Source organism: Myotis myotis, unplaced genomic scaffold, assembly GCF_014108235.1.
Source record: "Myotis myotis isolate mMyoMyo1 unplaced genomic scaffold, mMyoMyo1.p scaffold_m19_p_1, whole genome shotgun sequence".
Lineage (NCBI taxonomy): Eukaryota > Metazoa > Chordata > Mammalia > Chiroptera > Vespertilionidae > Myotis > Myotis myotis.
Window position 1 is genome coordinate 2256107 of NW_023416313.1, and position 25985 is coordinate 2282091.

At 62.8% G+C, this 25985-nt stretch overlaps 1 protein-coding gene across 4 annotated transcripts in view; it reads left to right on the forward strand.

The window, feature by feature from the left end:
* The window catches only part of AFAP1 (actin filament associated protein 1), an 85859-nt gene extending 60627 nt beyond the window's left edge, over positions 1–25232 (forward strand). For 3 of the 4 annotated variants that reach the window (XM_036328170.1, XM_036328177.1, XM_036328187.1), the window contains 7 exons: positions 502–647; positions 6411–6528; positions 12577–12691; positions 15537–15701; positions 17980–18170; positions 19000–19161; positions 21856–25232. In XM_036328170.1, coding sequence (XP_036184063.1) covers positions 502–647; positions 6411–6528; positions 12577–12691; positions 15537–15701; positions 17980–18170; positions 19000–19161; positions 21856–21882 — 924 coding nt within the window. In that variant the 3' untranslated portion in view covers positions 21883–25232. Of the gene's footprint in view, positions 1–501; positions 648–6410; positions 6529–10541; positions 10791–12576; positions 12692–15536; positions 15702–17979; positions 18171–18999; positions 19162–21855 lie in introns of all 4 variants that reach the window. The other variant, XM_036328193.1, reaches the window with a different exon arrangement.
* Positions 25233–25985: the final 753 nt, after the last annotated feature.

Genomic DNA, 25985 nt, shown 5'->3' on the forward strand with positions numbered 1-25985 from the left:
TTGCACCCCCTCAGCACAGCCGGCAGGAGGGGAGCATGTGCTCATGCCTCCACTGAAGGGAAGGAAGTACATTCCCGGCCCAGACACGGGAGCCCGAGGCCCGCAGGGAGCGCCAGCCCCGTCCTCAGGCTGGGCCAGCGCAGGCAGCGCTGCTTTTCCGGGCCGGGTTTTGTTGTCAAATTAGCGAGGCTTTGTCAGCAACTTCATTTGGCTGAGCCTTAGCTAGCACAGTAAGTCCCGCGTCCTACCCCCAGTGCCCATCCCCCATAGCGGCAGGCATTGCAGGACCCAGGTTTCCACGTCCTGGGTCCAGTCATTCCGGCTTCAAGGCTCGGGCTGAATGCAGAACGGGTCCCGCAGCTCGGCAGCCCTCCCCTTCCTCCGCGACTTACTCGCACGAGCCTCAGGCCCCCGCCGTCCCGTCTGTGTGGCCTCTGTGCCGACACCTGAACCTGTGAAACTCTTCCCTAATCAAGTGACACGCGCCTCCCTCACGCACAGGCGGCGTCCTCGGAAGACATGGGCCGGTGGATCGGCGTCCTGCTGGCGGAGACGGGGTCCTCCACAGACCCCGGCGCCCTGCACTACGACTACATCGACGTGGAGATGTCGGCCAACATCATCCAGACAGCCAAGCAGACCTTCTGGTAAGGCCCGCGGGCAGGGCGCTGGGCACACGCGCTGTTTCCTGTGTGTTTACCCTTCATGGGCTGTCGGGAAAACAGTGAAGACGCTGCCTTCGCATCATGTTCACCCAGACGTTGGTGAAAGCCCTGTCCTTCTAACCCTCGTGTTTTCTCTCAGGACAGGGCCAGCCGACTTTTCCCATAGAAAGCAAGCTAGTCACCGTCTGGCTTGTGCGCTGGTCCCTGTCCTCAGCGCTGCAGGGGCAGGAGCGAGTGGGCCGACGGTTTCGTAAAACGTGATTTGCAGGCACAGGCAGGGGGCCGGATGCGGCTTGTGGGCTGTACTTTGCTGACCCGTGTGTGGGGGGAACAATCTAGAATCAGAAGTGATTCTACACGTTGCTGTAGTGAGGATTGTCTTTGAAGCCATTAATCACGTTCCTTTACAATCTAAATTGTCATTTTTTTAAAAAGGCTGTTCATACAAGAACGGTCTTTGAACCATGAATTTCTTTAATATATCGATGCAAAGACAGTTATAGCTGCACTTCTCAAAGCCCCGCCCACAGGCCCCGGGGTGCAGGCCCTCGCCGTCTCCAGAAGTTTCCCTCTTGCTGTCGCGCCTTCGGCATCAGAGGTGTCGACGCAGCGGGGCCTGGTGGAGCTGCCCTGCTGTTGTGGCCTCGGCACCGCCACGCTGGCGGTGGAAGAACAGCTGGACTCGCTGGGATGTCTCTGATGAAGGACTAGTCCAGTGGTTCTCAGCCTTGGCTGCACATTAGGATCACCTGGGAGTCTTTTTTTAAAATCCCGATTCCTGGGCCCCATCCTCCGGAAATTCTGTTTCTTTGTTACTAATGTTGTGGTCCCACCCCGTAACAAAGAAACAGAATTTCCGGAGGATGAGGCCCAGGAATCAGGATTTTAAAAAGATTCCCAGGTGATTCTAACGTGCAGCCAAGGTTGAGAACCACTGCACTAGACTGGCTTTTCCTGTAAAAGTCTGTGGGCCCTGGCCGCTCGGCCAGGACGCGCTGGGGCTGAGGGAAGATAGCTTGGTCGCATGAGGCGTCAGGCGCCTCTGTCCGGGCTAAGCAGCCTGTGTGAGGAGCCAGCCTGGGACAGCTTTGCCCGGCGATCGCCAGCGAAGCGAGAGGGTCCCCAGCAGAAAGCACTCGTTCTCACTCACTTCGCTCTGTGGGAGAGTCAGGACCTCGTCAAGGACTGGCCGCTCTGCTTACTCATTACCTTCTGTGATAACAGCCCATCCGGCCAGCAGCGCGCAGGTGGATCGAGGGAGTCTCCTCACCGCTCGTCAGTGAGCACACCACCCTGAACGTGGCTTTCTAAGAAATGTGCGACCGGAGGTCGGGTTTCGCCAGGTCACACGTAGCGTGAAGTGAAGAGTTTCTGGCTGTTCACGGTGGTGTGGACGTGGTCAGTCCTCAGCCCACACGTGCCCGCCGTGCCGTCGGGGAGTGGGCCCACCCTGGGGAAGCCCTGAGCACGCGTGCTCCCCGAGAGCGCAGCTGGGCTCCGCATGCTCAGTGGGGGACACTCATCTACGCGGAGCGGGAGGCGCCCTGGGCGAGGAGTGTGGGTGCAGCCCTGAAATGAGCTGTTGGCAGTGCAGGTGAGGAGCTCATGGCTGCAGGAATCTGCTGCTCTGACATCTGTGTAGCTGTCCATTGGCGACAAAGTTTGATTTTACTTCCTGGGTTTCTGCATCCTCGGAAACACGAGAGAAGAGACTTAACAAGGAAACCATGTCCAAAACCTCAACGAGGCAGTTGCCAGATAAGGAAGATTCCAGGGTGAAACCAGTGTCCTTCATGCACACCGGCAGCCAGTGAGACTCTTCAAGGTCGCAGGGAAGTGTCTAAGGAGGGGTGTGTAAGCTCCCCTGGGCGAGGGCGGCCGGGCTGCTGAGACAGGTCCCGGAGGCCTGCGGAGGGCGGCCCAGGACGTGCTGCAGGGCAGGCTCTGGAGTTCTCTCCTGGACCTCCCGAGCCCTGGTGGGGGGCGCTCCGGGGAAGCTGTGATGGTGACGGTGACGGTGACGGTGACGGTGACGGTGACGACGAGGACGATGGAAAGCAGGGTCAGTATGGACAGGGGATAGTTAGCTGGCAGGAAGCTGCTTCTCATCTGAATCGCTGGGACATTATGTGAGAACTAGAGGCCCAGTGCATGAAATTCGTGCAAGGGGCTCGGCCCTCGCAGCCCCGGCTTCGTCTGGAAGGTCGTCCAGAAGGTTGTCCTGCTGTTCGGCCTAATTAGCATATTAGCTCTTTATCATATAGAATGTGTTCTCCTAAGACAGTGATGGGGAACCTTTTGAGCTCGGCGTGTCAGCGTTTTGAAAAACCCTAACTTAACTCTGGTGCCGTGTCACATATAGAAATTTTTTGATATGTGCAACATAGTAAAACAAAGACTTATATTTTTGATATTTATTTTATATATTTAAATGCCATTTAACAAAGAAAAATCAACCAAAAAAATGAGTTTGCATGTCACCTCTGACATGCGTGTCATAGGTTCGCCATCATTGTCCTAAGACATGGGTGAACCTGAGGACATTACGCTCAGTGAGACGGGCCAGACACCAGAGGCCAGTCTGTGATGCGCCTGCAGGAGGGGCTGTAGAGACAGGTGTGTCGGACAGGAAGTAGCGTGGGTCCCGGGGCCGGGCAAGGGAGGGAGCACGTTAATGGGGGAGTGTCAGTGGGAAGATGGAAAGTTCTGGAGATGACGGCGGATGGCTGCATGACAGTGTGAATGCTTGATGGCCTGCCCTGGGCACTGGGCAGCGGTGAGGAGAGGAGCTTCTGTGTCGGGTGTATTTCCCCAGAATGTGTTTCCTGTGAGCGGCTCGTGTTCTGGGTTCAGCACGTGGCTCGTGGCCTCTGGTCTCACTCCTGCTGTTCAGTGTGGCTGAGCTGTAGCAGCCAGGGCGCCGGCGGGAGACAGCACATGGCTGACCCTCGGCCCGTCCGCTTCAGGCCTGCAGGCTGGGTGGGCCCAGTGCCCTCTGTGAGAGGAGGTGGGTGTGGCGAAGGCCTGCTCCAGCCGACGTCCTGCGTGTCTGACGTCTCAGTCTCATGTTCCGGTGTCAGGTGCCCTCGGCGTCCCCCAGGCGGGTCAGCTTCCGTCCTGGCCCTCATGGCCCCTGCTCCTCCCTGGCATCTGTGCCCCGGTGAGTGCCAGGCACAGCGCCAAGAGCCGGAGACACACCACGCACGGGCGGCCCTGCTGTGAGGGTCCCCCACCGGGAGGGCCGACACCTAGCAGATCCGTGTAACGTGCTCCCTGCGCGGTGGTCGGCACGGAAAGGACTGGCCTCGTGCCCGGCTTTTTGCTCATTCCCGTTACTGCCTCTCGACAACACGTGTTCTAGTGCCTGACCCCAGACACCCTCCGAGCCATAAATGAGAAACCCTTAGGTACATATTATAAACAAATCAGAAAACTCCGGTCATTGCAAACTCAAACGTTTAAGTTTCTCTTTCCTAGGCACACTTCATGTGCCCTAAATGTAGAGGGTCGCATACATTTCTTTGTCAGACAAGAGCAAGAGGAGCTATTTTATAAATTAGAGTCAGGTGCGCTGGGCCGAGCGAGGCGTGCACAGCCGCCTGCCCCCAGCAGAGGGCAGCAGCTCCCTCTGAACGCTTCCTGCCAGCTGCGAGGCTCCCAGCCCTGCTCGCCCGTGAGCGCCAGCCCCGCTGGAAACCAGCACAGGCAGGTCCTGTCTCCTTCTTCATGCAGGTGCCATAGGAATGCGAGGTCCTGCCGGGAAATACCGCTGGAAAACAAAGTCACTGAAGACGCAGCCTGTTTGCTTAACCCGCCAGGAGAGAGAGCTCAGGGGTTTCCTTGACAGTGACCCTCTCCTGCTCGCTCAGCGCCTCTGTGAGCCGCTCCGGGCACTGTCCCCAGACGAGCAGAGCTGGCCCTGAAGCTGGCCGGCGGCAGTGGGAAGATCCACTTCGGGTGGGGACAGCAGCCAGTGAGCGCGTAGCTCCGTGTTCTGCGGTGATCGGGACGGAGAGGGGACCTGAGGACAGTGGTGCGGCGGGGGGGCGGGGAGGGGGGAGGGCAGTGTATGTGGGTGCCGGGGCTCCTCAGGAAGGGAGGGGCTCTGGGGAGGGCCCCAGGCGGAGGGTCAGACCCTGAGGCAGGAGGCCCTGTGAGAGCAGCCATCAGGGCGCCTGGTGGGACTTTCGGACACGAACTGGCACCCAGAGCCCCCAGGCCATGCGGCAGTTTTGGATGTTCTCTGAGCAGAGGGGCGCCCATTGTCAGGGCTCCATCAGCCCGGAGGGGCAGAGTGGAGGGGAGCTGTCCGGGCCGCTAACGCTGAGTGGGCGCTGAGAACTCTAGGAACGCTGTTGCATAAATCTAAAGAGCCAGGCCGGACGGGAAATACTTCAGTTTGCAGCGCATGGCCCCTGACTTGAGGACAGGATCGTGAGGAGGCGTGTAAAGCCTTGAAAGCAGCCTCTGTCGGTACCTACATGAAGGGTCAGGCTGTGTCCCAGTAAGACTTCATTTACAAAAACAGTCAGTGAGCGAGAGAGGTCTTTAGACCACTGACGATAAGAATGGTGTACCCAGCATGCACTGCGGCCGCCCCTGGCCAGCCCTGCAGGGCGGTGTTGCACACACTGTGGCCGCCCCTGGCCAGCCCTGCAGGGCGGTGTTGCACACACTGTGGCCGCCCCTGGCCAGCCCTGCAGGGCGGTGTTGCACACACTGCGGCCGCCCCTGGCCAGTCCTGCAGGGCAGTGTTGCACACACTGTGGCCGCCCCTGGCCAGTCCTGCAGGGCAGTGTTGCACACACTGTGGCCGCCCCTGGCCAGTCCTGCAGGGCAGTGTTGCACGCACTGTGGCCGCCCCTGGCCAGTCCTGCTGGACAGTGTTGCACACTGTGGCCGCCCCTGGCCAGTCCTGCAGGGCGGTGTTGCACGCACTGTGGCTGCCCCTGGCCAGTCCTGCAGGGCAGTGTTGCACACACTGTGGCCGCCCCTGGCCAGTCCTGCAGGGCGGTGTTGCACACACTGCGGCCGCCCCTGGCCAGCCCTGCAGGGCGGTGTTGCACACACTGCGGCCGCCCCTGGCCAGCCCTGCAGGGCGGTGTTGCACACACTGTGGCCGCCCCTGGCCAGTCCTGCTGGACAGTGTTGCACACACTGTGGCCGCCCCTGGCCAGTCCTGCTGGACAGTGTTGCACACACTGTGGCCGCCCCTGGCCAGTCCTGCAGGGCGATGTTGCACACACTGTGGCCGCCCCTGGCCAGTCCTGCTGGACAGTGTTGCACGCACTGTGGCCGCCCCTGGCCAGCCCTGCAGGGCGGTGTTGCACACACTGCGGCCGCCCCTGGCCAGCCCTGCAGGGCGGTGTTGCACACACTGCGGCCGCCCCTGGCCAGTCCTGCTGGACAGTGTTGCACACACTGTGGCCGCCCCTGGCCAGTCCTGCTGGACAGTGTTGCACACACTGCGGCTGCCCCTGGCCAGCCCTGCAGGGCAGTGTTGCACACACTGCGGCCGCCCCTGGCCAGCCCTGCAGGGCGGTGTTGCACGCACTGTGGCCGCCCCTGGCACGGTCCTGCAGGCGTGCTGCCCTCGCGTTCTCTAGGTGGGGCGTGCGGCTGTGGCTCCAGCGCCTCCCGGCACTGAGGCTCCCTGCACAGCCTCTCATGGGCCGAGCATCAGGCCAGGGCTCAGGCCAGACTTGCTGCCCGGCGGGAGGGGTTACCTCACGTCCTGTCTTTCAGCTTCATGAACAGACGTGTCATCTCCACCAACCCCTACCTCGGGGGCACCCCCAACGGCTATGCCCACCCCAGCGGGACGGCGCTGCACTACGACGACGCCCCCTGCGTGAACGGCTCGGTGAGTGCACAGCCCCAGGGAGCGGTCGCTGTCGGACATCGGCTGACACGTGATAACACCTCCATCCCATCTCTCCTGTCCTTGTTTCTGACAAGTTGTCCATCTTAATCTGCATTTGGACACGTAGGCGTTTGACACCCGTAGGCAGTTTCTCCTTCAGGGCTCCATGTCCCCGTCATAATTAACCGTTCGCACTCCCTAAGCACCGACCGAGGAGAACACGTTAGAGTGCGAGCCTTGGGTACGTCCTAGTGAGGTGCGCTGTCAGTTACCAGGGAGTCGCCATTCCGGGGGCACATGCTGAGCAAGCACCATCCGAGGCACATGTGGGAGGGAGGGGAGGAAGGTGGGAAGGTGGCAGGAAGGGAGGGAGGCAGGGAAGGTGGCAGGGAGGGAGGGAGGCAGGGAAGGTGGCAGGGAGGGGGGGAGGCAGGGAAGGTGGCAGGGAGGGAGGGAGGCCGGAAGGTGGCAGGGAGGGAGGGAGGCAGGGAAGGTGGCAGGGAGGGAGGGAGGCCGGAAGGTGGCAGGGAGGGAGGGAGGCAGGGAAGGTGGCAGGGAGGGGAGGAAGGTGGGAAGGTGGCAGGGAGGGAGGGAGGCCGGAAGGTGGCAGGAAGGGAGGGAGGCAGGGAAGGTGGCAGGGAGGGAGGGAGGCCAGAAGGTGGCAGGGAGGGAGGGAGGCCGGAAGGTGGCAGGAAGGGAGGGAGGCAGGGAAGGTGGCAGGGAGGGAGGGAGGCCGGAAGGTGGCAGGAAGGGAGGGAGGCAGGGAAGGAGGGTGGGAGGGAAGGAGGCAAGGAGATGGGGAGGCGGGGAGAGGGGGAGGCGGGGAGAGGGGGAGGCGAGGAGATGGGGAGGCGGGGAGAAGGGGAGACGGGGGGAGGGGGAGGAAATGCTGCCATAGCCGGGGCCATGCTACAGGCTCAGGACCTTCTCCCTCTGGGGCCTTGGCGAGCCGGCGGTGCCTGGCGCTGAGCAGGTGCGGTGTGGCCTTAGCTTTTCGCTGCCTTGTCCCACGTACAATAGCAGAGCTCACCAATAATCGTTTGTTGACGTGTCTGCACATCACTCCCGTTTATTGGTCGGCTGTGCCGGCCTCCAGGTGGTCACAGGTGAGCTGAGCCATGGATCGAGGGAGAGGCTCACAGCCCGTCCTGCCACGTGTCTCCAAGTCCTGAGCGGGTCAGTGGGCATCCGTATCCACGCAGGCTTTAGAGGGGGCACAGGGTATGTTTACTGTGATGGTTTCCAACCCTGAAGGTAGTTTAGATTTTTTCTCCCTGTTCTGCTTACCCATTCATTTCTCAGTATTTTGATGGATGTTATCTCTCAGCTCCCTGCTAGCCATCATCATCAAACCCCACCTGCCAAGGCAGGACCGGAGACCGTTGCCTTCCTGAGGGTAGGGAGGGGCAGGGACGCCAGCTCTCAGTAATAGAAGCAACTGAAAATCGGGTTCCAGCCATGGCCTCCTCCCTCAGACCCCTGCCCCATCGGGCTGCCCGGGACCCTGCCCAGCAGTCTGTCCCGAGCAGTCTGTCCCTCCTTACTTGATTCTCACATAGCCCCCCCTCCTTCTCCAGTCCCCTGTTACCCCCCCCTCCCCCCTCCCTCTCCTCTGTGTCCAGCTCTGTGCTGGGGCTGAGCACAGGATGGATGAGATGCTGCCGTTGTCCTTAAAGGGCCTCCAGGCTAGTGGGTGAGAAAGGCAGGGGGAGGCGAGCTGAGTGGGGACCTGGCCGGGCAGGGCCTGTTCAGGCAGATGCAGGTGAATACTAGGGTCCGTGGTGGTCAAGGGTGAGGGTGTGAGGGAGCCTCTCCGACACCCAGCTGGGCTGCAGGGTCCACTGGTTGGGGTCCTGCTTGAGGCTGGGGGGGGGGGGGGGAGAAGCCGCGTCCTGTCCCACAGTGAGAAAGCATCGGGTCCAGCCAGTCTCCTCCTCCGCCCCATTCCCGCCACCACCTTTACCCGGTGCCTGCAGCCTGCACCCCGTGGAGAGGCTGTGCGGCCCACCAACCCATCACTTAGGAAGGCCCGGGTAGCCCCTGCAGAGCAGCTTGGGGGGGGGGGGGCGGTCCTGAGCCTCGTCCTGGTCACTGCCGTTTTCAAGGTGGGCCCTGCTCTCCTGCCGCATGTGCCCCGCAGCCACCAGCTTCTCTTCTGACCCACCTTGGCCCTGTCCGCTGCCAGGGTCCCCTCCAGAGGGCGAGCGGTCTGCGTCTCCAGCCTGATTCGGGCAGCTCGTTCAGAAAGGAAACCCACACCTCCCTCTAAGTCTCTCTCCAAGGCCCTCACTCCTTCCCCAGTCCACACCTGCCACGGGGCGTGAGGGTGAGGAGGTGGGAGCCACGGGCACCACCCCCCCCACCCCCCCGGCCTGTCCCATTGTTCTGGTCTAGGCGCAGCTCAGGCCCACAGGGACGAGGTTGCTCCAGGCCCTGGGAACCTGCGCAGAGGCTCTGCAGGAGGGATTGTCCTGGGACCCTGTGGGCAGGAGCTGGGCGCGTCCCCTGTGCAGTCCTGGCGCTTTGGCTCACGGGGCGTCCTGGCAGAGGCCTTGCCCTACCCAGTTCCCCGCCGCTGGGCGCTGGGACCAGGCCGTCTCTCTGGGGAGGGCTGCTCTTCTCTGTTTATGAAGTTCGCACTTTTGACCCCAAACCGCACTTGTTGGCGTTTCATTTTCAGTAACTCTCAGCCATTCAGGGTCCCCTGAGGCCCAACGCAGGCGTTAGTGAGTCTTGGGGAGGGTCTCTGACACACACAAAAGTGGGGGAGCACACCCACTTTTAATCTAGAAACTTCTATGCAGTTTCTAAGTTACCCGTGTGACTCAGTCCCTTGGTATTTTGGGGAAATGCTTGTCTAGTCTAGACCCTGTAATCGCTCTGGACAAATGCATGCGCGCCTGTCATTTTGAGGCGCTCATGTCCGAGTTTATCTGCACGTCCCCCTATTTTTAGCTCGTAGCTGGGTCCCAGCATCACCAAAATAGCCACTGCAGCGACGGCAAGGAGAGCAGCCTGCCGTGAGGTCTGGGCCCTGCTCCTATTTTTATAACAAAGGCTGTAATCACCGTCTGCGGGAGTGAAGAACGACATAAAGACGGCGAAATAAGCATCGTCCAGGAGCTAACATTCCCCGTGTTTCTGAATGCAGAGCAGTTCCTGGAGGCCTTTAAGACTTAAAAGGCTCGCCGTGCTGAGTGCTGGGTGAATGTACACTTCAATGTCCCTGCCCTCCAATGGCCTGTGGCTATTTTAGTCCTTTAGGGAAAGGTTTTCGTCAAAATAGTGCCATTATGTCAATTCTACTTGGAAACCTGTTTTCTGTGATGATTGGATTTCTTTTCAAGACCGTTTTGGTCGAGGCACTTCAATCAGCCCTAACAGAGTGGGGGCAGGGGGCAGGCGGACAGTCCCCATAAACGCGTCACCGATGCACTGGCTCCGGGCTCTGAAGTCCAGCCCCTCGGTAACCCCGGGAGCGGGGCACAGAGGCAGCGCCCTGGGCTTGGGAGCCTCTGCCTCAGTTTCCTCCTGCTTCCTGAGATCCTGTGAGAGCTTGAGGCAGTGTTCGTAACGCACTCCAGACAGCGTCTAGAACCCGGTAGTGACCGCAAAGTAAAAGAAGGTGCTCGCTGGGGTCTGCACACGTGTGCTGGGCAGGGCCCGAGCCCCATCCCCGTGTCCCCACCCAGCATGCCTTCCCCGCCAGCACGCGGCTCTGCTTTTTGGATCTGGGGACCCCCGAGATCTAAAGAAATGTCATGTCAGCCCTTTTTGTCCTGCTTTACCAGACGGAGCAAAAACTCCCCAAGCCAGCGACTCTGGGGCAATCTAAGGGAGGAGAAGGCTGTCCCTAAGTCCCGGACGCAGGGCAGGCCTCGCGGCCAGCTCGCCTGCGAACGCGTGTGCTTTACAGCAGCGGGCACGGGGGTGCGGGTGCGAACGCCGTGTCCGCGCTAACATCTGCTCTGCTTGTGGCCGAGGCACTAACCGCGCAGCTGTGTGTGTTGCAGTGGGACCCCGACGGCGGCTCGGCCGCGTCCTGCCGCGGAGGCCCGGGAGGAGAGGTGCCGTACGATAACTTGCCGTCTCCGAAAATCTTTGCGCGCTACCCGCCTGCTGACAGGAAGGCTGCTAGGCCGCCTGCCGACACCCTGTCCTGTAACCATTACAAGCAGCCCACGTCCTGCGGGCTGCCTCCCGCCCCGTCTGTCACTAACACCTCTTCTGTGGGGAGGGCGTCTCTCGGGCTCGGCTCCCAGGTACAGCACCGCGTTCCCTCCTCTAGAACCCCTCTAGCCACAGCCCCCCTCCGAGTTTCGCAGTGATGCCCACTGTAGTGAGCGAGGCTCACCTGGGAAAGCAGTCGGCAGGGGAGCTGCCTCCGTACCCCTCCCCGGCCCTGCTGTGGGCTCCGCTCCCCCTGCACACCGGCTCTTTCCGGCCTCGGGATATTCCCCGGGAATTTTGCTAAAGGCAGAGACTTAAAGGACCGGGAAGGTAAAACTTGGCAGAGGATTCTTGAGCTGCAAGTGTTTTTAATGTTTCCCTTAAACATCAGCACAGGTGGCCCCAGGAGTAGCTGCTTTTTGACCTTTAAAAGTAAACTAGGCTCATTCAGGACACTGCGGTGTTTTTCCCAAATGGGCATAAAAGTGCTCCCTGACCCCAGGTAGGTGGCGAGGATTGGGATTACCGGTCCCTAAGTGGGAAACAGCCTTGCTGTCAGACTGTCCCTCCTCATCTTCATAGCAAACGTAGCGTTCCCGTATAAACACTGATGTGTCTTCCTGCTCCGTCAGCCTCAGACTTTCATGCTTTGCATACAGCCCCACGCCCGTGTGTGCGAGCGCCCCTAGAGCAGAGGGGCATGGGAGGGGTTGCTCCCTGTGCCCTGTGTTGGGGGAGCCCTTACAAAGTGACGAGCCAGGGAAGCCCTGGGGATGTCAGACCGAGTGGCACTCAGAAGTCCTCCCAGCCGAGGCTCTCGCCAGAATCACAGCACAGCTTTTGTTTGCTTCTGATTTTTTAAAAAAATATATGTTTTTATTGATTTTCAGAGAGAGAGAAAGAGAGAGGGAGGGAGGGAGAAACATTGATTGGCTTCCCCCGGCATGCCCCCTACTGGGGATGGAGCCCACAACCTGGGCATGTGCCCTGACCGGGAATCTATTCAGTGACCTCTTGGTTCCTGGGTCAGCACTCAACCACTGAGCCACACCAGCCGGCTGTTTGCTTGTGATGTTTGGCGACAGTTGCTCAGAGCCGCCCAGTGAGCCTGAAGGCCGGGCGGGGAGCCAGCGGCTCCGGCCTCGTTGAGTGCGGCGGCCAGACGCCCAGCGGTTATAAGTCGGGGCGCAGGGGTTGTGGCTCGCTCAGCAGCCGAGTGATGGAGCCAAATTTAGGCCCCGGCCACAGCGCAGGAGGCGGCACGGCCTTGGAGCGCGGGCCTGGACACCCACAGTCCACCCCTCCCGCCAGCTGCATGTCTGCACATAGAGCTGTCCATTGCTGAGAAAATGCACCTGCTGGCCTGCAGCCACCCAAGAAGTAGCGATGCTGTGGAATTTTTAAAAGCCTGTGGTTGGTCAAAATTTAGTTTAAACTGTTTCTACGTCACGCCTTTCTCGCTTCCTTCCTGAGAGCCTGCAGTGAATAGGCGTAGTTATGTGCCCGGTGGGTGTCAGTCCCCGCGGAAGCGCTGGCAGAGAAACCAGCTGCAGTGGCCTCCCCCTGTCCGAAGTGCAGGCTCCCAGCGTCTCAGCCCAGCTGCCCGGCTCCCCCTGTGCCCACCTCCATCGCAGCTCTCAGCGCACATGTAGCTCTGCTTTCCTGCCCAGGGCGCCCTGCGTCCCTCACGCCCGAACCTCAGCCTCCGGGGCACCCCAGCTCCCAGGGTTTGGGAGCCAAGTTGTTCCTGCCACCCTGAGTTTTTCTGTCAGTGCTAGATGCTATTTACAGCGTCACAGAGGGAAGCAGTGTCCCGCAGAACAAAAACACTGGTGTTGTGGATCGTTTGTTTTAACTTCCTTCTGTTTATTTCAACAGTTGAAGAGTAAAAAGCCCCCACTCGCATCCAGCGGGGCTGCGGGAAAAGGCAAGCCCCTGAGCAGCCAGCCCAAGAAGGCCGAGCCGGCCGCCGGCGTGAGGCGCACGCCTTCCAGTGAGTGCACCCCTCGTCCGTGGTCGCGGCTCCTCTGCAGCTGTGGAGCGGGCTGGGGGGACCCGTGGAGAGATGGGCCTGCAGCCCATCATCCTTCCCCACCTGCCCGACGGGAGGGTGGTGCCGGCCTCTGACCCGGCCTCGGGACCTCGTGCACCAGGAAAGGCCAGGCTGTGCCAGGTACTGGCCTCCGACCCAGCTTCAGGACCTTAGTGCACCAGGAAAGGCCGGGCTGTGCCAGGTACTGGCCTCCGACCCAGCTTCAGGACCTCTGTGCACCAGGAAAGGCCGGGCTGTGCCAGGTACTGGCCTCCAACCCAGCTTCAGGACCTTAGTGCACCCAGGAAAGGCCGGGCTGGCTGCCCGAGTCTAGGGCTGGTTACGCCCATTTCAGTGGAGGCACCTGGAGGTGCAGCTGCAGGGCCTGGGCTTTGGGTCAGGGGCCTTGGTTTGTGTCCCTGACCTGTTGGTGACTCAGCGACTTTGGTGAAGTCACGTCTACCCTCTAAGTGGGGCTCCCACGTGCTGGGTGTGGAGAAGCAGCTGCCGTGGTTTCTGTGATGGAACAGCCCAAGTGGTCACGGCCTCAGGGCCCTAGAGAAAGACGGGCTTGGAAGGAGTCCGCGTGGCAAGGAGAACAGTCCGTCCCTTTCCCCGGCCTGGCCCCCCGCCGCCTGCAGGCAGGTGCTGCCGCCTGCCCCCTGGTCCACGTGCGGAATGACCTGAGCGATGCACGCTTCCCTGGGGCTCACGGCCGTGAGTGACAACCACAGGGAGTGCCAGGCTGCAGGCCGCCCAGCTGGCAGGGAGATGCCCGCCCGGCACCGCACCTCCCTTTCTCCGGGGCCACGCTGTCACCATGTCTGTCAGTGAATCTTCAGATGCGACGATAAGACAGTGCCGTTGTTGCCAAGGTGCCTGAGCTGGACGAGGGTCACACAGAGGGTCACACAGCAGACGCGGGTCCCAGAGCTCCAGGGGCCTGGCCGGCAGGGAGGGTTCCAGGGGAGGGAGTGTCCGTGTTTTCTGACTCAGGCCCCGTGGAGCTGGCAGATCAGGCCTCCGCTCCAGCTAGTGCCCTGTACCTGCCGCCTGCACTGCCAGGGGCCTCAGTCATGGGGTACGCGGCGGGCGGCGGGGCGGGGGGCGTACATGCACACCCGCCTCCGAGCTGCTCAGCAGGGCAGGCTGCTCCTGCCCGGGACACAGGTGATCTGCACGGGAGTCACCCTCAGAGCAGGCAGGTGGGAGCCAGCGGGCCAAAGCCTGCTCCTCATAATTCGTGGGATGTGCTGACCTTCGACCTCCTCTCGCAAACCGTACTTCCCTGACGCAGGCTCGTGCCTGCAGTCACTTAAAATCCTGCTGGTGCCCCGTGGGGAGGGCACCGAGCTTGTGCAAGACCAGGCACGGAACCCCTCAGTCACGGCTGATTTCATTCCCGTGATTGATTCCTCTATTTTATGACGCCTTCTGGAAGGAACTTTTATTAACTGTGGTGACATCTAATGGTGACAAATGAGAGAAATAATTGCCTTCTGTGTTTTTGCTGCGTTCACTGTAGACCGGGGGTGGGGCACGTGTGGGCTGGGGAAAGCGCCTTTGTTTGGAGATCAGAGCCTGGGGTTTGGACTCTGCTCTGTCTGCCCAGCACATCCTGCCCCCGAGCCACGGACAGCAGTGCTCGGCGTCCGCTGGCCGGTTTGGCCACTTGCTGCCGCCATTGTGTCCTCTGTGCATGTTGAGTGGGGAGGGACGGCCTCGGGGGCCTCCATCGGTAGCGCTCCGCTGCCGTCCTTGGGAGCTACACCTTGTCCCAGGCACTGTGAGACGGGCTTTAGATACAAAGATCAAATTATAAAGCCGCCCCCACGCGAGGCCTGGGCACCTGCTTGAGAGCGGGCGCAGCTGCGCTGGAGGGCTTTGCGGCCCCTCGTGCCACGGCCTGCATCATGGCCATTGCTCTGCCCTCTGCGTCTCTGTGACGCCCTTTCTCGTCTAGCGAGGGCATCGGGCAGACAAGCAGCGGCGCACGTGGCGAGGACGGAGCTGCTGAGCCTGATGCGCTGAGCCGCAGTCAGGCCTGGGCGGTGCGATGCCAGAAGCAGTGGGAGGACCGGCTGAGGTGGAATCTTCGAACATGGTGGCCCTGGGCCCGTCTCATTAGCTTCATCACCTCTTCCTCTCTCCAGTGTATTTTTCAGAAGGACCTTTCCTAAATTACTCTATAAATGTTAACTTAATCCACCCCCCCCCCCCGGGAATGTCCCCATTTCACAGATGAGGACACTGAGGCACAGGGCGATGAAGTACTTTGTTCCAGGTCACACAGCTACAGGTGACAAGCTGGGATTCAGACCTAACAGTCGAGCCCCAGACCCCGCCCTGTGTTGCCGCTTCCTTTTCTCATTGTCCGTTCGTTCACCCACTGCTGCTATTGCGTGTTCAGTCCGTGCCGGTGCGTAGCTGCTGCTGGGTCAGCAAAGCGCTGGACAGGGCTGTGGGCCAGCTGTGGCGGGCTGGGGGAGAAGTTTAAACCTACGGGCACTAGCCCACAGCCAGGATTGCATGTGACGCTGACGCCTCCTCCCTGCAGATGTGGGTTGTGCACTGTGGCGAGGTGCCGGCGGGAAGGGAAGAGGATTATGGGATTTCTTAATACTGTCTTTTCACGTAGAACATTGTTCCTGAGAATCCTGGATAATCAGCTGGTTCAGACCGGCCCGTTCTCTTCCGTCGGATTCCAGGGAGCAGCTCTGAGTTGACTGAGCGAGCGGGCTGACCGAGGGCTCTGGGAAGCTCCCTCGTGTCTGCAGGCTCACTGCTTTCCCTGCGTGTCTTTCAGACGCTGACCAGTACAGATACGGCAAGAACAGGGTGGAAGCAGACGCCAGGCGCCTGCAGACCCAGGAAGAGGAGCTGCTGCGGCGGAAGGAAGCCCTGCGGACCAGGCTGGCCCAGCTCCGGAAGGAGAGGAGGGACCTGCGGGCCGCCATCGAGGCGAACGCTGGTAGGAGGGCGCCCGTCCGGGAGGGGCTGCCTCCCTCTGTCTGCCGCAGGCCTCTCATCAGCTTGTGGCTCAGATTTAGCTGGCGTCCCACACTGCGTCCTGGGGGTCTAGAGGCACTGCCCGTTAGCCGAGGGCAGGTGCCGGGTGCGGGAGTCTCGGGACAGGCAGGGGGGATGGGTGCTCAGGTGCGGGAGTCCCGGGACAGGCAGGGGGACAGGTGCCAGGTGCGGGAGTCCCGGGACAGGCAGGGGGACAGGTGCCGGGTGCGGGAGTCCCGGGACAGTCAGGGGGGATGGGTGCTCAGGTGCGGGAGTCCCGGGACAGGCAGGGGGACAGGTGCCGGGTGCGGGAGTCCCGGGACAGGCAGGGGGGATGGGTGCTCAGGTGCGGGAGTCCCGGGACAGGCAGGGGGACAGGTGCCAGGTGCGGGAGTCCCGGGACAGGCAGGGGGACAGGTGCCGGGTGCGGGAGTCCCGGGACAGGCAGGGGGATGGGTGCCGGGTGTGGGAGTCCCGGGACAGGCAGGGGGGCAGGTGCCGGGTGCGGGAGTCCCGGGACAGGCAGGGGGACGGGTGCCGGGTGCGGGAGTCCCGGGACAGGCAGGGGGACAGGTGCTCAGGTGCGGGAGTCCCGGGACAGGCAGGGGGATGGGTGCCGGGTGCGGGAGTCCCGGGACAGGCAGGGGGATGGGTGCCGGGTGCGGGAGTCCCGGGACAGGCAGGGGGACAGGTGCTCAGGTGCGGGAGTCCCGGGACAGGCAGGGGGACAGGTGCCGGGTGCGGGAGTCCCCGGACAGGCAGGGGGATGGGTGCCGGGTGCGGGAGTCCCGGGACAGGCAGGGGGACAGGTGCTCAGGTGCGGGAGTCCCGGGACAGGCAGGGGGACAGGTGCCAGGTGCGGGAGTCCCGGGACAGGCAGGGGGATGGGTGCTGGGTGCGGGAGTCCCAGGACAGGCAGGGGGACAGGTGCCGGGTGCGGGAGTCCCGGGACAGGCAGGGGGATGGGTGCTCAGGTGCAGGAGTCCCGGGACAGGCAGGGGGACAGGTGCTGGGTGCGGCAGTCCCGGGACTGGCAGGGGGACAGGTTCCAGGAACTGTCCCGCCTCTGGCCCGCTGGCAGGGATTGTCTGGAGCCTGAGGGCTGTGAGTGGGCACTGCGTCCATGAGGCATTGGGTCCCTCGCAGGAGGACAGTCCACAGGGACAGGTAACGTTCAGAGGCAGGTGAGGGGTCTCCACACGGTACAGAGAGCCCTGCACCCCAGAGGAGAGCCCACTGAGGGAGGGCAGTGTGAGTATTGGAAGGGATGGGGTGAGGCCAGGTCAGGGCAACCACCGCGGAGCGGAGCTGAGTAAAGGCAGCCCTGGAGTGAGGCAGGCCGCTGTGCTGGTCCAGGCTGGCTTGTTTGTGCCGGCAGGAGTGGGCACAGGGTGGGGGTCAGGGGGAGCCTGGTTAGGGACGGAACTGCAGACACACAGGCCTCAGCTCCAGGCTGGTGTCACCTGGGCAGCTCTGACCCAGGTCTCCGTGTGGTTGGCCCAGCACGGGGGGGGGGAGGGGGGGGGGGGAACGGGTGGGAGCAGAGAGCCGGGGAGACGCCTGCCTCCAGGTAGCTCAGTGTGCGGGAGCCGGGGGGGGGGGGGTGGGGGGGGAGGGCGGCTGGCACACGGCTACGGAGCTGGAGCCTTTGCTGACCGCCTCCGTGACGGGCATGAAAGTGCTCTTGCCATGTAAAGACTGGAGGCGGGCGCTGGCTGGGCAGGACCGAGATCACTGCTCGGAGGCGGGGCGGCTGCCAGGCGGAGTGCAGTGCCGGGCGGAGGGTGGGAGCGGATGGTGACGACACAGAAGGGTTAGACCCGCTTCTGGCCTCAAAGCAGAGCCCCACGTGCTGTGCACCGGCCCAGGCCACACACTCATTACCCTTGGATTCGGTTTTCTTAGCTGCCCTGTGGGTACAGTGCCAGCCTTCCTGTGTCACTGCCACACGTTGCAGTGATGAAACACGTGTGCCCGGGAGAAACGCGTGCCATGCTCTGCGGAGGAGTGAGGTGTTTGACGTAGGGCAGGAGGGCTCGGGAGGCGGTGGCGGAAGAATCAGCCGCAGCTCACGGTCCATGTGACAGATGAGCACGCTGAGACCCCCTGGGGGCCCTTCTTCCAGCTGCAGCCAAGGCAGGGGTGGGGTGCGGGCGTGGCTCCTCTCAGGGCTGATGTGAGTGTCAGAGGGACCCAGGTCTGGAGCCTGAGCCGGCGTCTCCCCGCCCCCTCGCTCCCAGGCAGGAAGGCGCAGCTGGCCCTAGAGGAGAAGCTGAAGGCACTGGAGGAGGAGTGCCGGCGGAAGGAGGCGGAGCGTGTCAGCCTGGAGCTGGAGCTCACCGAGGTCACCGAGAGCCTCCGCAAGGCCCTGGCCGGCGGCGTCACCCTGGGGCTGGCCATCGAGCCCCGCTCGGGGACCTCGAGTCCACAGGTACCGTCCCCCGCGCCCCTGAGCACCGCACGCACGGCGCCCAGAGAAAACACCCCCGTTCCTCTAGACTGGCCGCCCTCCCAGCCTCACCCAGCACAGCACACAGCTGCGCGTCAGCTCCGACACTCATTTACTTGTAACCCTCACCTGAGGGTCTTTTCCCTTTCTTTCTTTCTTCCTTCCTTCCTTCCTTTCTTTTTTTTTTGAGAGAGAGAGGGAAGGGAGGGGAGGGGAGGGAGGGAGGGAGGGAGAGAGAGAGAGAGAGAGAGAGAGAGAGAGAGAGAGAGAGAGAGAGAAACATCAATTTGCATTGAGCCTGCAGCCGAGGTTTGAGCCCTTGACCAGTCAAACCTGGGACCCTTCAGTCCACAGGCTGACGCTCTGTCCACTGAGCCAAACTGGCAGGTCCTGGTCTTTTCCACAGCCCGGAATCCTGGGCCTGCTCTGCCCGGTTCCTCCCATGAGCTGGCCGCGTGCGGTTCCCCCGCTCCTGCTGCGGCTGCCACCACGTCTCTGCTGCCGGGGCTGCGGGTGAGAGGGTGCCTGGGAGTTCGAGTCCCTGGAGAGGGGACTGTGAGAAGCGCGTGCTGGGCTGGAGGCAGAGGACGCGGACTGGGCCTCCCCGCTTCCCAGCATGACCAGCCAGTTGAGCATCTCTCTGCGCCTCCATCATTCTGTCTGTGAGACAGACGTTGGAAGGTGCTCTGAGCACTGGGCAGGGACCACACAGACACACCTGGTGTCCTCACTGTGGGTGGCGTATCCCGAGCCCCCTGTTCCCGGTAAAGGCTCCATCCCTGCTGGAAAGCAGCCTCGCCGCCTCTCTCAGTCCCCAGTGCTCAGGCCCCGGACTCTGGAGAACTCCCCGCTGTCCAGCTGCGAGACCAGTGACGCCGAGGGCCCCGTGCCCGTGAACAGCGCCGCCGTTCTGAGGAAGAGCCAGCCGGCTGGCAGCTCTCCCTGCCGGGGGCACGTGCTTCGGAAGGCCAAGGTCAGTCCCCTGGTGCATGTGGGACGCCTGCTCACCCGCCGGGAGGGGCAGAGGGGCCAGGCGTGTCCCGTCCCACAGCCTTCCACTCAGTGCCACGTGGTGACCTGGTGACCCAGCACAGTCTCCCAGTCCCTCCACCGGCCGCCTGTCCGCTGGTGTTGGAGGTGCCGCAGTGCCTTCTGATGGATCAGCCACTGTTTGTGCTGCAAAGCTTACGACCCCAGAAAAACTTAGAAATGACGTATAGTTCTTTAGAGCAAACAGCTCTGGACGCGGTGGCTGAAGGTGTGCCCCACGGAAAAGCCACACTTGGTGCCATGGCACCTGCCCGTCCAGGCGCGGAGGCCAGGTGCCTCCCTCACACCTCGGGCTCTGGCTGCTCTCGCTGCTCTGTCATCTAGCAGCTCTGAGGCAGTTCCGGGCTGGCTAGAAGCCTTGCTTTCCGCATGGTGGGTCTGGTGTCGGTAAGGCAGGGTTAGCTGCTCACTGCTCGTGGCGTGTTCACGGGAGGGTCCGGCGACCCACACCCGGGAGATTGAAGGCCGTGCACTTGATGGAGACGGGCTGGTGACGGAGGGAGGGAGAGCCACTGTGCGCCTCCCTGGGACAGTCTCAGCCCCCAGGTCCCTAGACTGTGCCCGAGGGGTTGGCACTGAGCCCTCATCCAGGTCCCCTGTTTGCAGACGGGAATGCGGGGACAGCATTGGCTGCTGGGTCCAAGATCCCAGCTTTACGTGGCGTGCGTGCCGCCTCCAGGGGGCTGCTCTCTGCCGTGTTCAGCGTCTGGGGCCTGGGCAGCTCAGCTCCGGCTGCTTCCTCGCGGTGGACGTCCCATGAGGGATGGCGGCGCGGCGGGGGCCCCGCGACCATGCAGCCCGGCCACCGCCCAGGCCGGAGAGCCCGAGGACGCGGCCTCGTGGAGAGTGCGATGGAGCAGGGTTTCCAGGGTTCCCGAGAACAGTGACGAGGGTCCCCCAGCGGCAAGAAGGGGTGGCACGTGGCCTTTCGACTCTGGGACAGTCACCCACTCGTCAGTGCCTCGCACGTGTGGGCTCATCCGCCCGCTGGCCTTTTCCGAGGACGAGAGCAGTCCCAGCACTCGGGCTTGGGAATGTTTCCCGGCAGTGCTCAGGGAGCTCCGGTTCCTGCGGAGGGGGCTGAGCAGGAGAGCGGTGCCGCCACAGGTCGGGTGCGTGCAGGTCACCGCCAGGGTCTCCTAGCGGAGGGCTCCGGAGTGGCCACAATGTCCAGCTGCAGGCCCAGCATTCCCCGCTCGGCCTGGGAAAGCTCTGAGCCCCGGCGGGCGGCTGTGAGCCCCGGCGGGCGGCTGTGAGCCCCGGCGGGCGGCTGTGAGCCCCGTGTGAGCCCCAGCGGGCGGCTGTGAGCCCCGTGTGAGCCCCGGCGGGCGGCTGTGAGTCTAGGCGGGCGGCTGTGAGTAGGTGGGTGGCTGTGAGTAGGTGGGCGGCTGTGAGTAGGCGGGCAGCTGTGAGTCTAGGCGGGCGGCTGTGAGTAGGTGGGCGGCTGTGAGTCTAGGTGGGCGGCTGTGAGTAGGCGGGCGGCTGTGAGTCTAGGCGGGCGGCTGTGAGTAGGCGGGCGGCTGTGAGTCTAGGCGGGGCGGCTGTGAGTAGGTGGGCGGCTGTGAGTAGGTGGGCGGCTGTGAGTAGGCGGGCAGCTGTGAGTCTAGGCGGGCGGCTGTGAGTAGGTGGGCGGCTGTGAGTCTAGGTGGGCGGCTGTGAGTAGGTGGGCGGCTGTGAGTAGGTGGGCGGCTGTGAGTAGGCGGGCGGCTGTGAGTCTAGGTGGGCGGCTGTGAGCCCCAGCGGGTGGCTGTGAGTCTAGGCGGGCGGCTGTGAGTCTAGGTGGGCGGCTGTGAGCCCCGGCGGGAGGCTATGGCCATGCTTTCAGAGCCACCACATGTGAGCTGGGTCCGAGGACTCAGCGCCGGGCTGCCCCAGAGGTCGCACGCCCCTGACAGCCACTGGGCCCAGGGTCTCTCACGCCCTCCTTTGGCCGTGACCCTGAGCCCTCCACTCCAGCCCTCAGATGTGTGCCCAGTGGGGCCTGTGCCCAGCAGTGGAGTTAGCATCTGAACCTGGTTGTGAAGCACTGGCTGTGTGTGTGGGTAACCTCCCACAGTGAGCCGGGCAGGGCGCCTCAGTGGCGTCCTCCCCACACCTGAGTTTGCACGGCCCAGTGGCCGTCGGGGGCCGAGGAGGGGACAGCCTGGGTGGGCGGCACCCAGGGTCACCCTCCTGCGGCCCGAGGGCCCGGAGGTGCCTGTGGTGTCTTGGGAGATCCGTTTGGTTTTGCTTCTGCCACGTTTGCTCTGCCGCTGTCGCCGTGCATTACGCCGGGACTTCTGTTCCGGAAAGGTGAGTATTCCCAGCGTATACTCGGGGGGAGGTGAGCAGGGCACTGTGGCTCAGTGCAGAGGCCTGGCAGCACAGCGGGGTCAGGGTCAGCATCGGACCAGTGCCCCACGCGGCCGCCGAGGACGGAGGGGCCCTGCTCGGGGCCAGGCGCGTGGGGGCCTCCTTGGTCTTCACGGCGGCCCTCAGTCCTGGTTGGGACACGCTGACCGCCTTCCTGGGTCGTGCGGGGATTCTGTCGCGTTCTGAGGACCCGCCATCCTGTCTGGCGCAGATGTGCCCCGACACCTGGAGTGTCTGTCAGCTCTTGCTCTCACTTCCCCGGCAGGAGTGGGAGCTGAAGAACGGGACGTAGGAGAGCGGACGTCACGAGAGGCCGCGGCTCCAGCAGGCCCGCCGTGCCCGGACCTGGCGTACGTTTCTACTGTATGACGTGTCCTGTAAGGAGATGTGCCCGGCCACTTGGCTCCCACGTGGTCTCTTCAGGCGGCCGGGGTGAGGTGATGGAACACCATCCTCCGCCAGGTGGGGTCTCGGCTCCCCCAGTGCCAGCCAGCCAGCCGCCGACGGGGTGCGGTGGGGACTGGCCAGGCCGCGGGGAGCGTGTCGCCCCCAAGGGCAGTGTGCACTTGTCTGTGTCCCCTCCCCCTGCCTGCCCGCCTCCCCTGCCCCTGCCTGCCCGCCTCCCCTGCCGTCCCTGAAGCCCCTACATGTGAGCTGGGTCTGAGGACAGCTGGGAGGCGCTTCCCTGGAGCTCCTGGACAGGAGCTCTGTAGCGGGACGTGCTTTCTAAGCTGCTCACATTTCTGTGTGTGTTGCACTTATCCTTGGGGTTCCCGGAGGTTCCTGCCGATTTTATGAGGATTTTACTGCTTTGGAAAGGCCGTGAGGGTTTTGGATTCTTCGCCCTGTGTCCTCCTTCCCAGTACCACCCCCACCCCCTGCACTGGCGCCACAGTGGCCCATGGAGAGCTGGCAGCCTCACGGGCACACGGCTACCCTTCCCTTCCTAGGCGTCACGGCGGGGGCACTGGAAGTCACAGGTCTATAGCCATAGCACGGAGAGCAGGAGAGGGCCTTCCAGAGCCTCCAGCCCCCCAACTCCCCCGCCCCCAGTTTGCAACTCCGAGCCATGGCCGTGTCCGTGGACCTGGGCTCGCCCCTCCTCCCGGGCACACAGGCCTCGTATGGCCTCCTCATCACTGTGCTGTCTGCCTCTCATGGAGCTCCTGGGTGACCCCCTGAGACCCAGGGGACAGGGAGCTGGCCTCCACGCAGCCTAGCAGCCCACACTGTCCCCAGGCCTCTCAGTGCTCGCTGGGCGCCAGGGTCCTGTGGGGGCTCAGGGTCGGGCTGTATGGGACGTGACCGGCTACACGGAAGCCAGTCCCGCGTGAGGAGCTGGAAGGTGCTTACCTGGGTTCCACCCGGGGCCTGGGCTCCCTGCAGAGCCGCCTGCCGGGACGTTTGTCAGGAGGTCGGCCCTGGCCTGTCCTGCTGATCTCCTCACACACAGGATGGCGCTGGAGGCTGGTCCCCCAGCACTCAGCAGTGACCCCGGGGCGGCCCGGCCTGCTGGGAGCCAGCCAGCGCAGGGAGCACCCAGCCGCACACAGCTCACTTCCTGGAAGGGAAGTGCTCGCTCTGCCGTCGCCTTGCAGCTCCGGGTCCAGTGGTTTCCAGTTAAGCGAGGCCTCACTCGGCCACTGTGCCTGCAGCCGCCTTGGCCCAAGAGAACCTCCAGGTCCGACTCACTACACGGGAGGCCCGGCAGCTGCACTCCTGCCCGCAGCCCGGTGGGTGGGCAACCTCCCGGCCGTGTGCGTCTGCCCAGGGTCCAGCCTTCGACTCCTGGCGGACACAGGCGGCGTTTGTAAAGCCGGGTTTTAATCCACTTCCATACCCACAAGCCTTTAAGGGGGGCGGGGAACTTTCCGCTGGGGTCTGCGGAGCCGCGGAGATGGGGTGCCCCAAGGGGAGGCTGCTGACGCCCACGATAGCGCGTCTCTCTGTGTCCTAGATGTGATCAGAAACCAGCTTAAAGCATTTGCTTCAAAGTGAGTTATTTATTTGTGTATGTTCAGTAAGTATAGCTTCTAATTTATATCTGTACATAGTAGACACACCAGGCTTCTGTCCGATGGGGCGAAGTCCCGTTGCCCTGGGAGAACCGGGTCCCTTAACACATGGTCATGTTCAGAGCGCGGGCCAGACTCCAGGGGTCCAGACGGCATGAGAGGGGGCTGGGGGGGCGCCCTCGTGGTCGCAGCCCCTCCTGCTGGGCCTGAGGCCCTGCCAGCCTCAGAGCCCCTCCACTTGTACACGTTTATGATGTTTCACTCACACCCCCCATGCCCAGAGCAAAGTGGTGGTGAGGGGCTGTCAGGCCTGTGGTCCCCTTTGCCCAGAGTCCCGGGGTGGATGGCGCCACCACAGGCAGGCGGCTGAGCGGGATTGTACCACATGCCGGACTCATGGGGCACGGCCTCCCGCCATCTCTTCCAGCTCTTCTCTCGGGGCAACCCCGGGGACCTCAGACACCCATGGCACACAGCCAGCCTTGCCCCCGACACGGGTGCACCATCTCCCTGTCCCTCACTTGTCCTGGCTGTTTCTGAAAACCCAAGCCCTGGGCCAGGTGGCCATTTGCCACCTTTTGCAAAGTTTGTTTCAAATCCTGGGCCCTGGGCCCGGAGCGGCAGGCTGGTGCGTCAGGGCTGTTTATGCACCAGGTCATGTGACAGGAGCCCCGGGATGGGAGCTGGCGCACCAGCAGGGCCCGCAGCCGACGGCCTGGGCAGCCAGCGCGGACCGGCCTCCCCACAGGGGCTCACCCCGCCGAGGGCTCAGCAACATTGAAATGCACAGCGATTGCCTTCTTTTCTAATGTAATTTTTAACAGGAAACAATGTCAGCTCGTGGCACAGTTTTAAAGAGGGTGATTATCATTATTATTATTATTATTTGTTCCTGCTGTTATGCTGTCTGGTCACCCCGTGGTGGCTGCGTCGATACTGTGAAATGAACTGAAGATGAACTACCACCTTCGTGCCCCACACACGACGCGGCGGCACGGAGGACGCGGAGCCGCCCGGCCGCGGGCGTGGGCACGGGCGCCTGTGAGCGTTCCCGGGGCGTCCCCAGCCTCGCCGTGCAGAGCCGGTGCCCCCGGGCTGCCCGCTAGCCGCCACGGAAGAGTCTTTCCAAGCGGGATCGCCGATCCTAGTTCTTAGGGGCCAGAGGGTGTGTAACAAGAGACTCTGCATTTGACTTGCTCACGGGAAGGGCGTCTAAACTCTCCCAGCAGCCTTTACACCGCAGAGCTTCAGCGGGACCGACCACGCTGTCCACTGTGAGCTCTTCTGCTACGAATGTAATTCTTTCCTTACTGTATTTTTTAAGAACTGAAGTCCTGTTTAAGGTTCTCTGTGACAGACGCAGGAGGCGGAAGGGTGTCCTTAAACGGACTATGTTGGCAGCGCTGTTTAAATGACTGTACATAGATTTTCACTGTTTCTCAATGTATTTAATTCATAAAGTGAAAGATTTTATCAGAAGAAACTGGCCGTGGAAACATTCGTTTCCATTTGCCCCTTTTGTAGCCGCCTCACTTGAGTTTCTTGCTGAAGGACTGTCCTGTCCTGTCCCCGCGTAGCCCGGACCGGCGCCTGTGGCGTGACTGTGTGTCGTCAATAAACCACTTTCCAGGCCTCCTGTCTTCTTCCCACTGACATTTACAGAGAGAGGGAGGGAGGGGGGAGGAGGGAAAAAGAGGGAGGGAGGGGAGGGAGGGAGGGAGGGAAGGGGGAGGGAGGAGGAAGGAGGGAGGGGAAAAGGGGGCGGGCGGCCGTGTGCCAAGCTTGCCTGTTACTCTGGTCCTCTGACGCCTAGGACTTGGCTGCCTGGACGGGCATCCTTCCCAGGCTGGCCAGGCCCTGGGGAGAGTGACGGGCTCGCTGGAGCTCACCTTCCATGTGCAAGCCAAGCCGAGCCCCCCCACCCACCCCAGGGGCTCCCCGGGCCCACGCACTCAGACACTGCCCCCTGCCACCCGCCCGCCCCAGGGCAGGGACCAGGCACCCGGGACATCCTTCGCCCCAGCACTCCTGACACCACTCAGCCCAGCCGCCTGAGCCTGCTGGCCGCCCCCTGTGGGAGCCATCAGATGGTTCGTGCTCAGGTTTCCCCTCTCGGCCTCCTGACTGGGTCCGCTCTTTCCCGTGTGGCCTGGCATGGTCTAGCGTGGCCTGGTGTGGCCTGGCGGGGTCTAGCACGGCCCAGCGGGGTCTAGCACGGCCTGGTGTGGCCTGGCGTGGTCTAGCACGGCCAGGCGGGGTCTAGCACGGCCTGGTGTGGCCAGGCGTGGTCTAGCGTGGCCAGGCGTGGTCTAGCGTGGCCAGGCGTGGTCTAGCACGGCCAGGCGTGGTCTAGCATGGCCTGGTGTGGTCTAGCATGGCC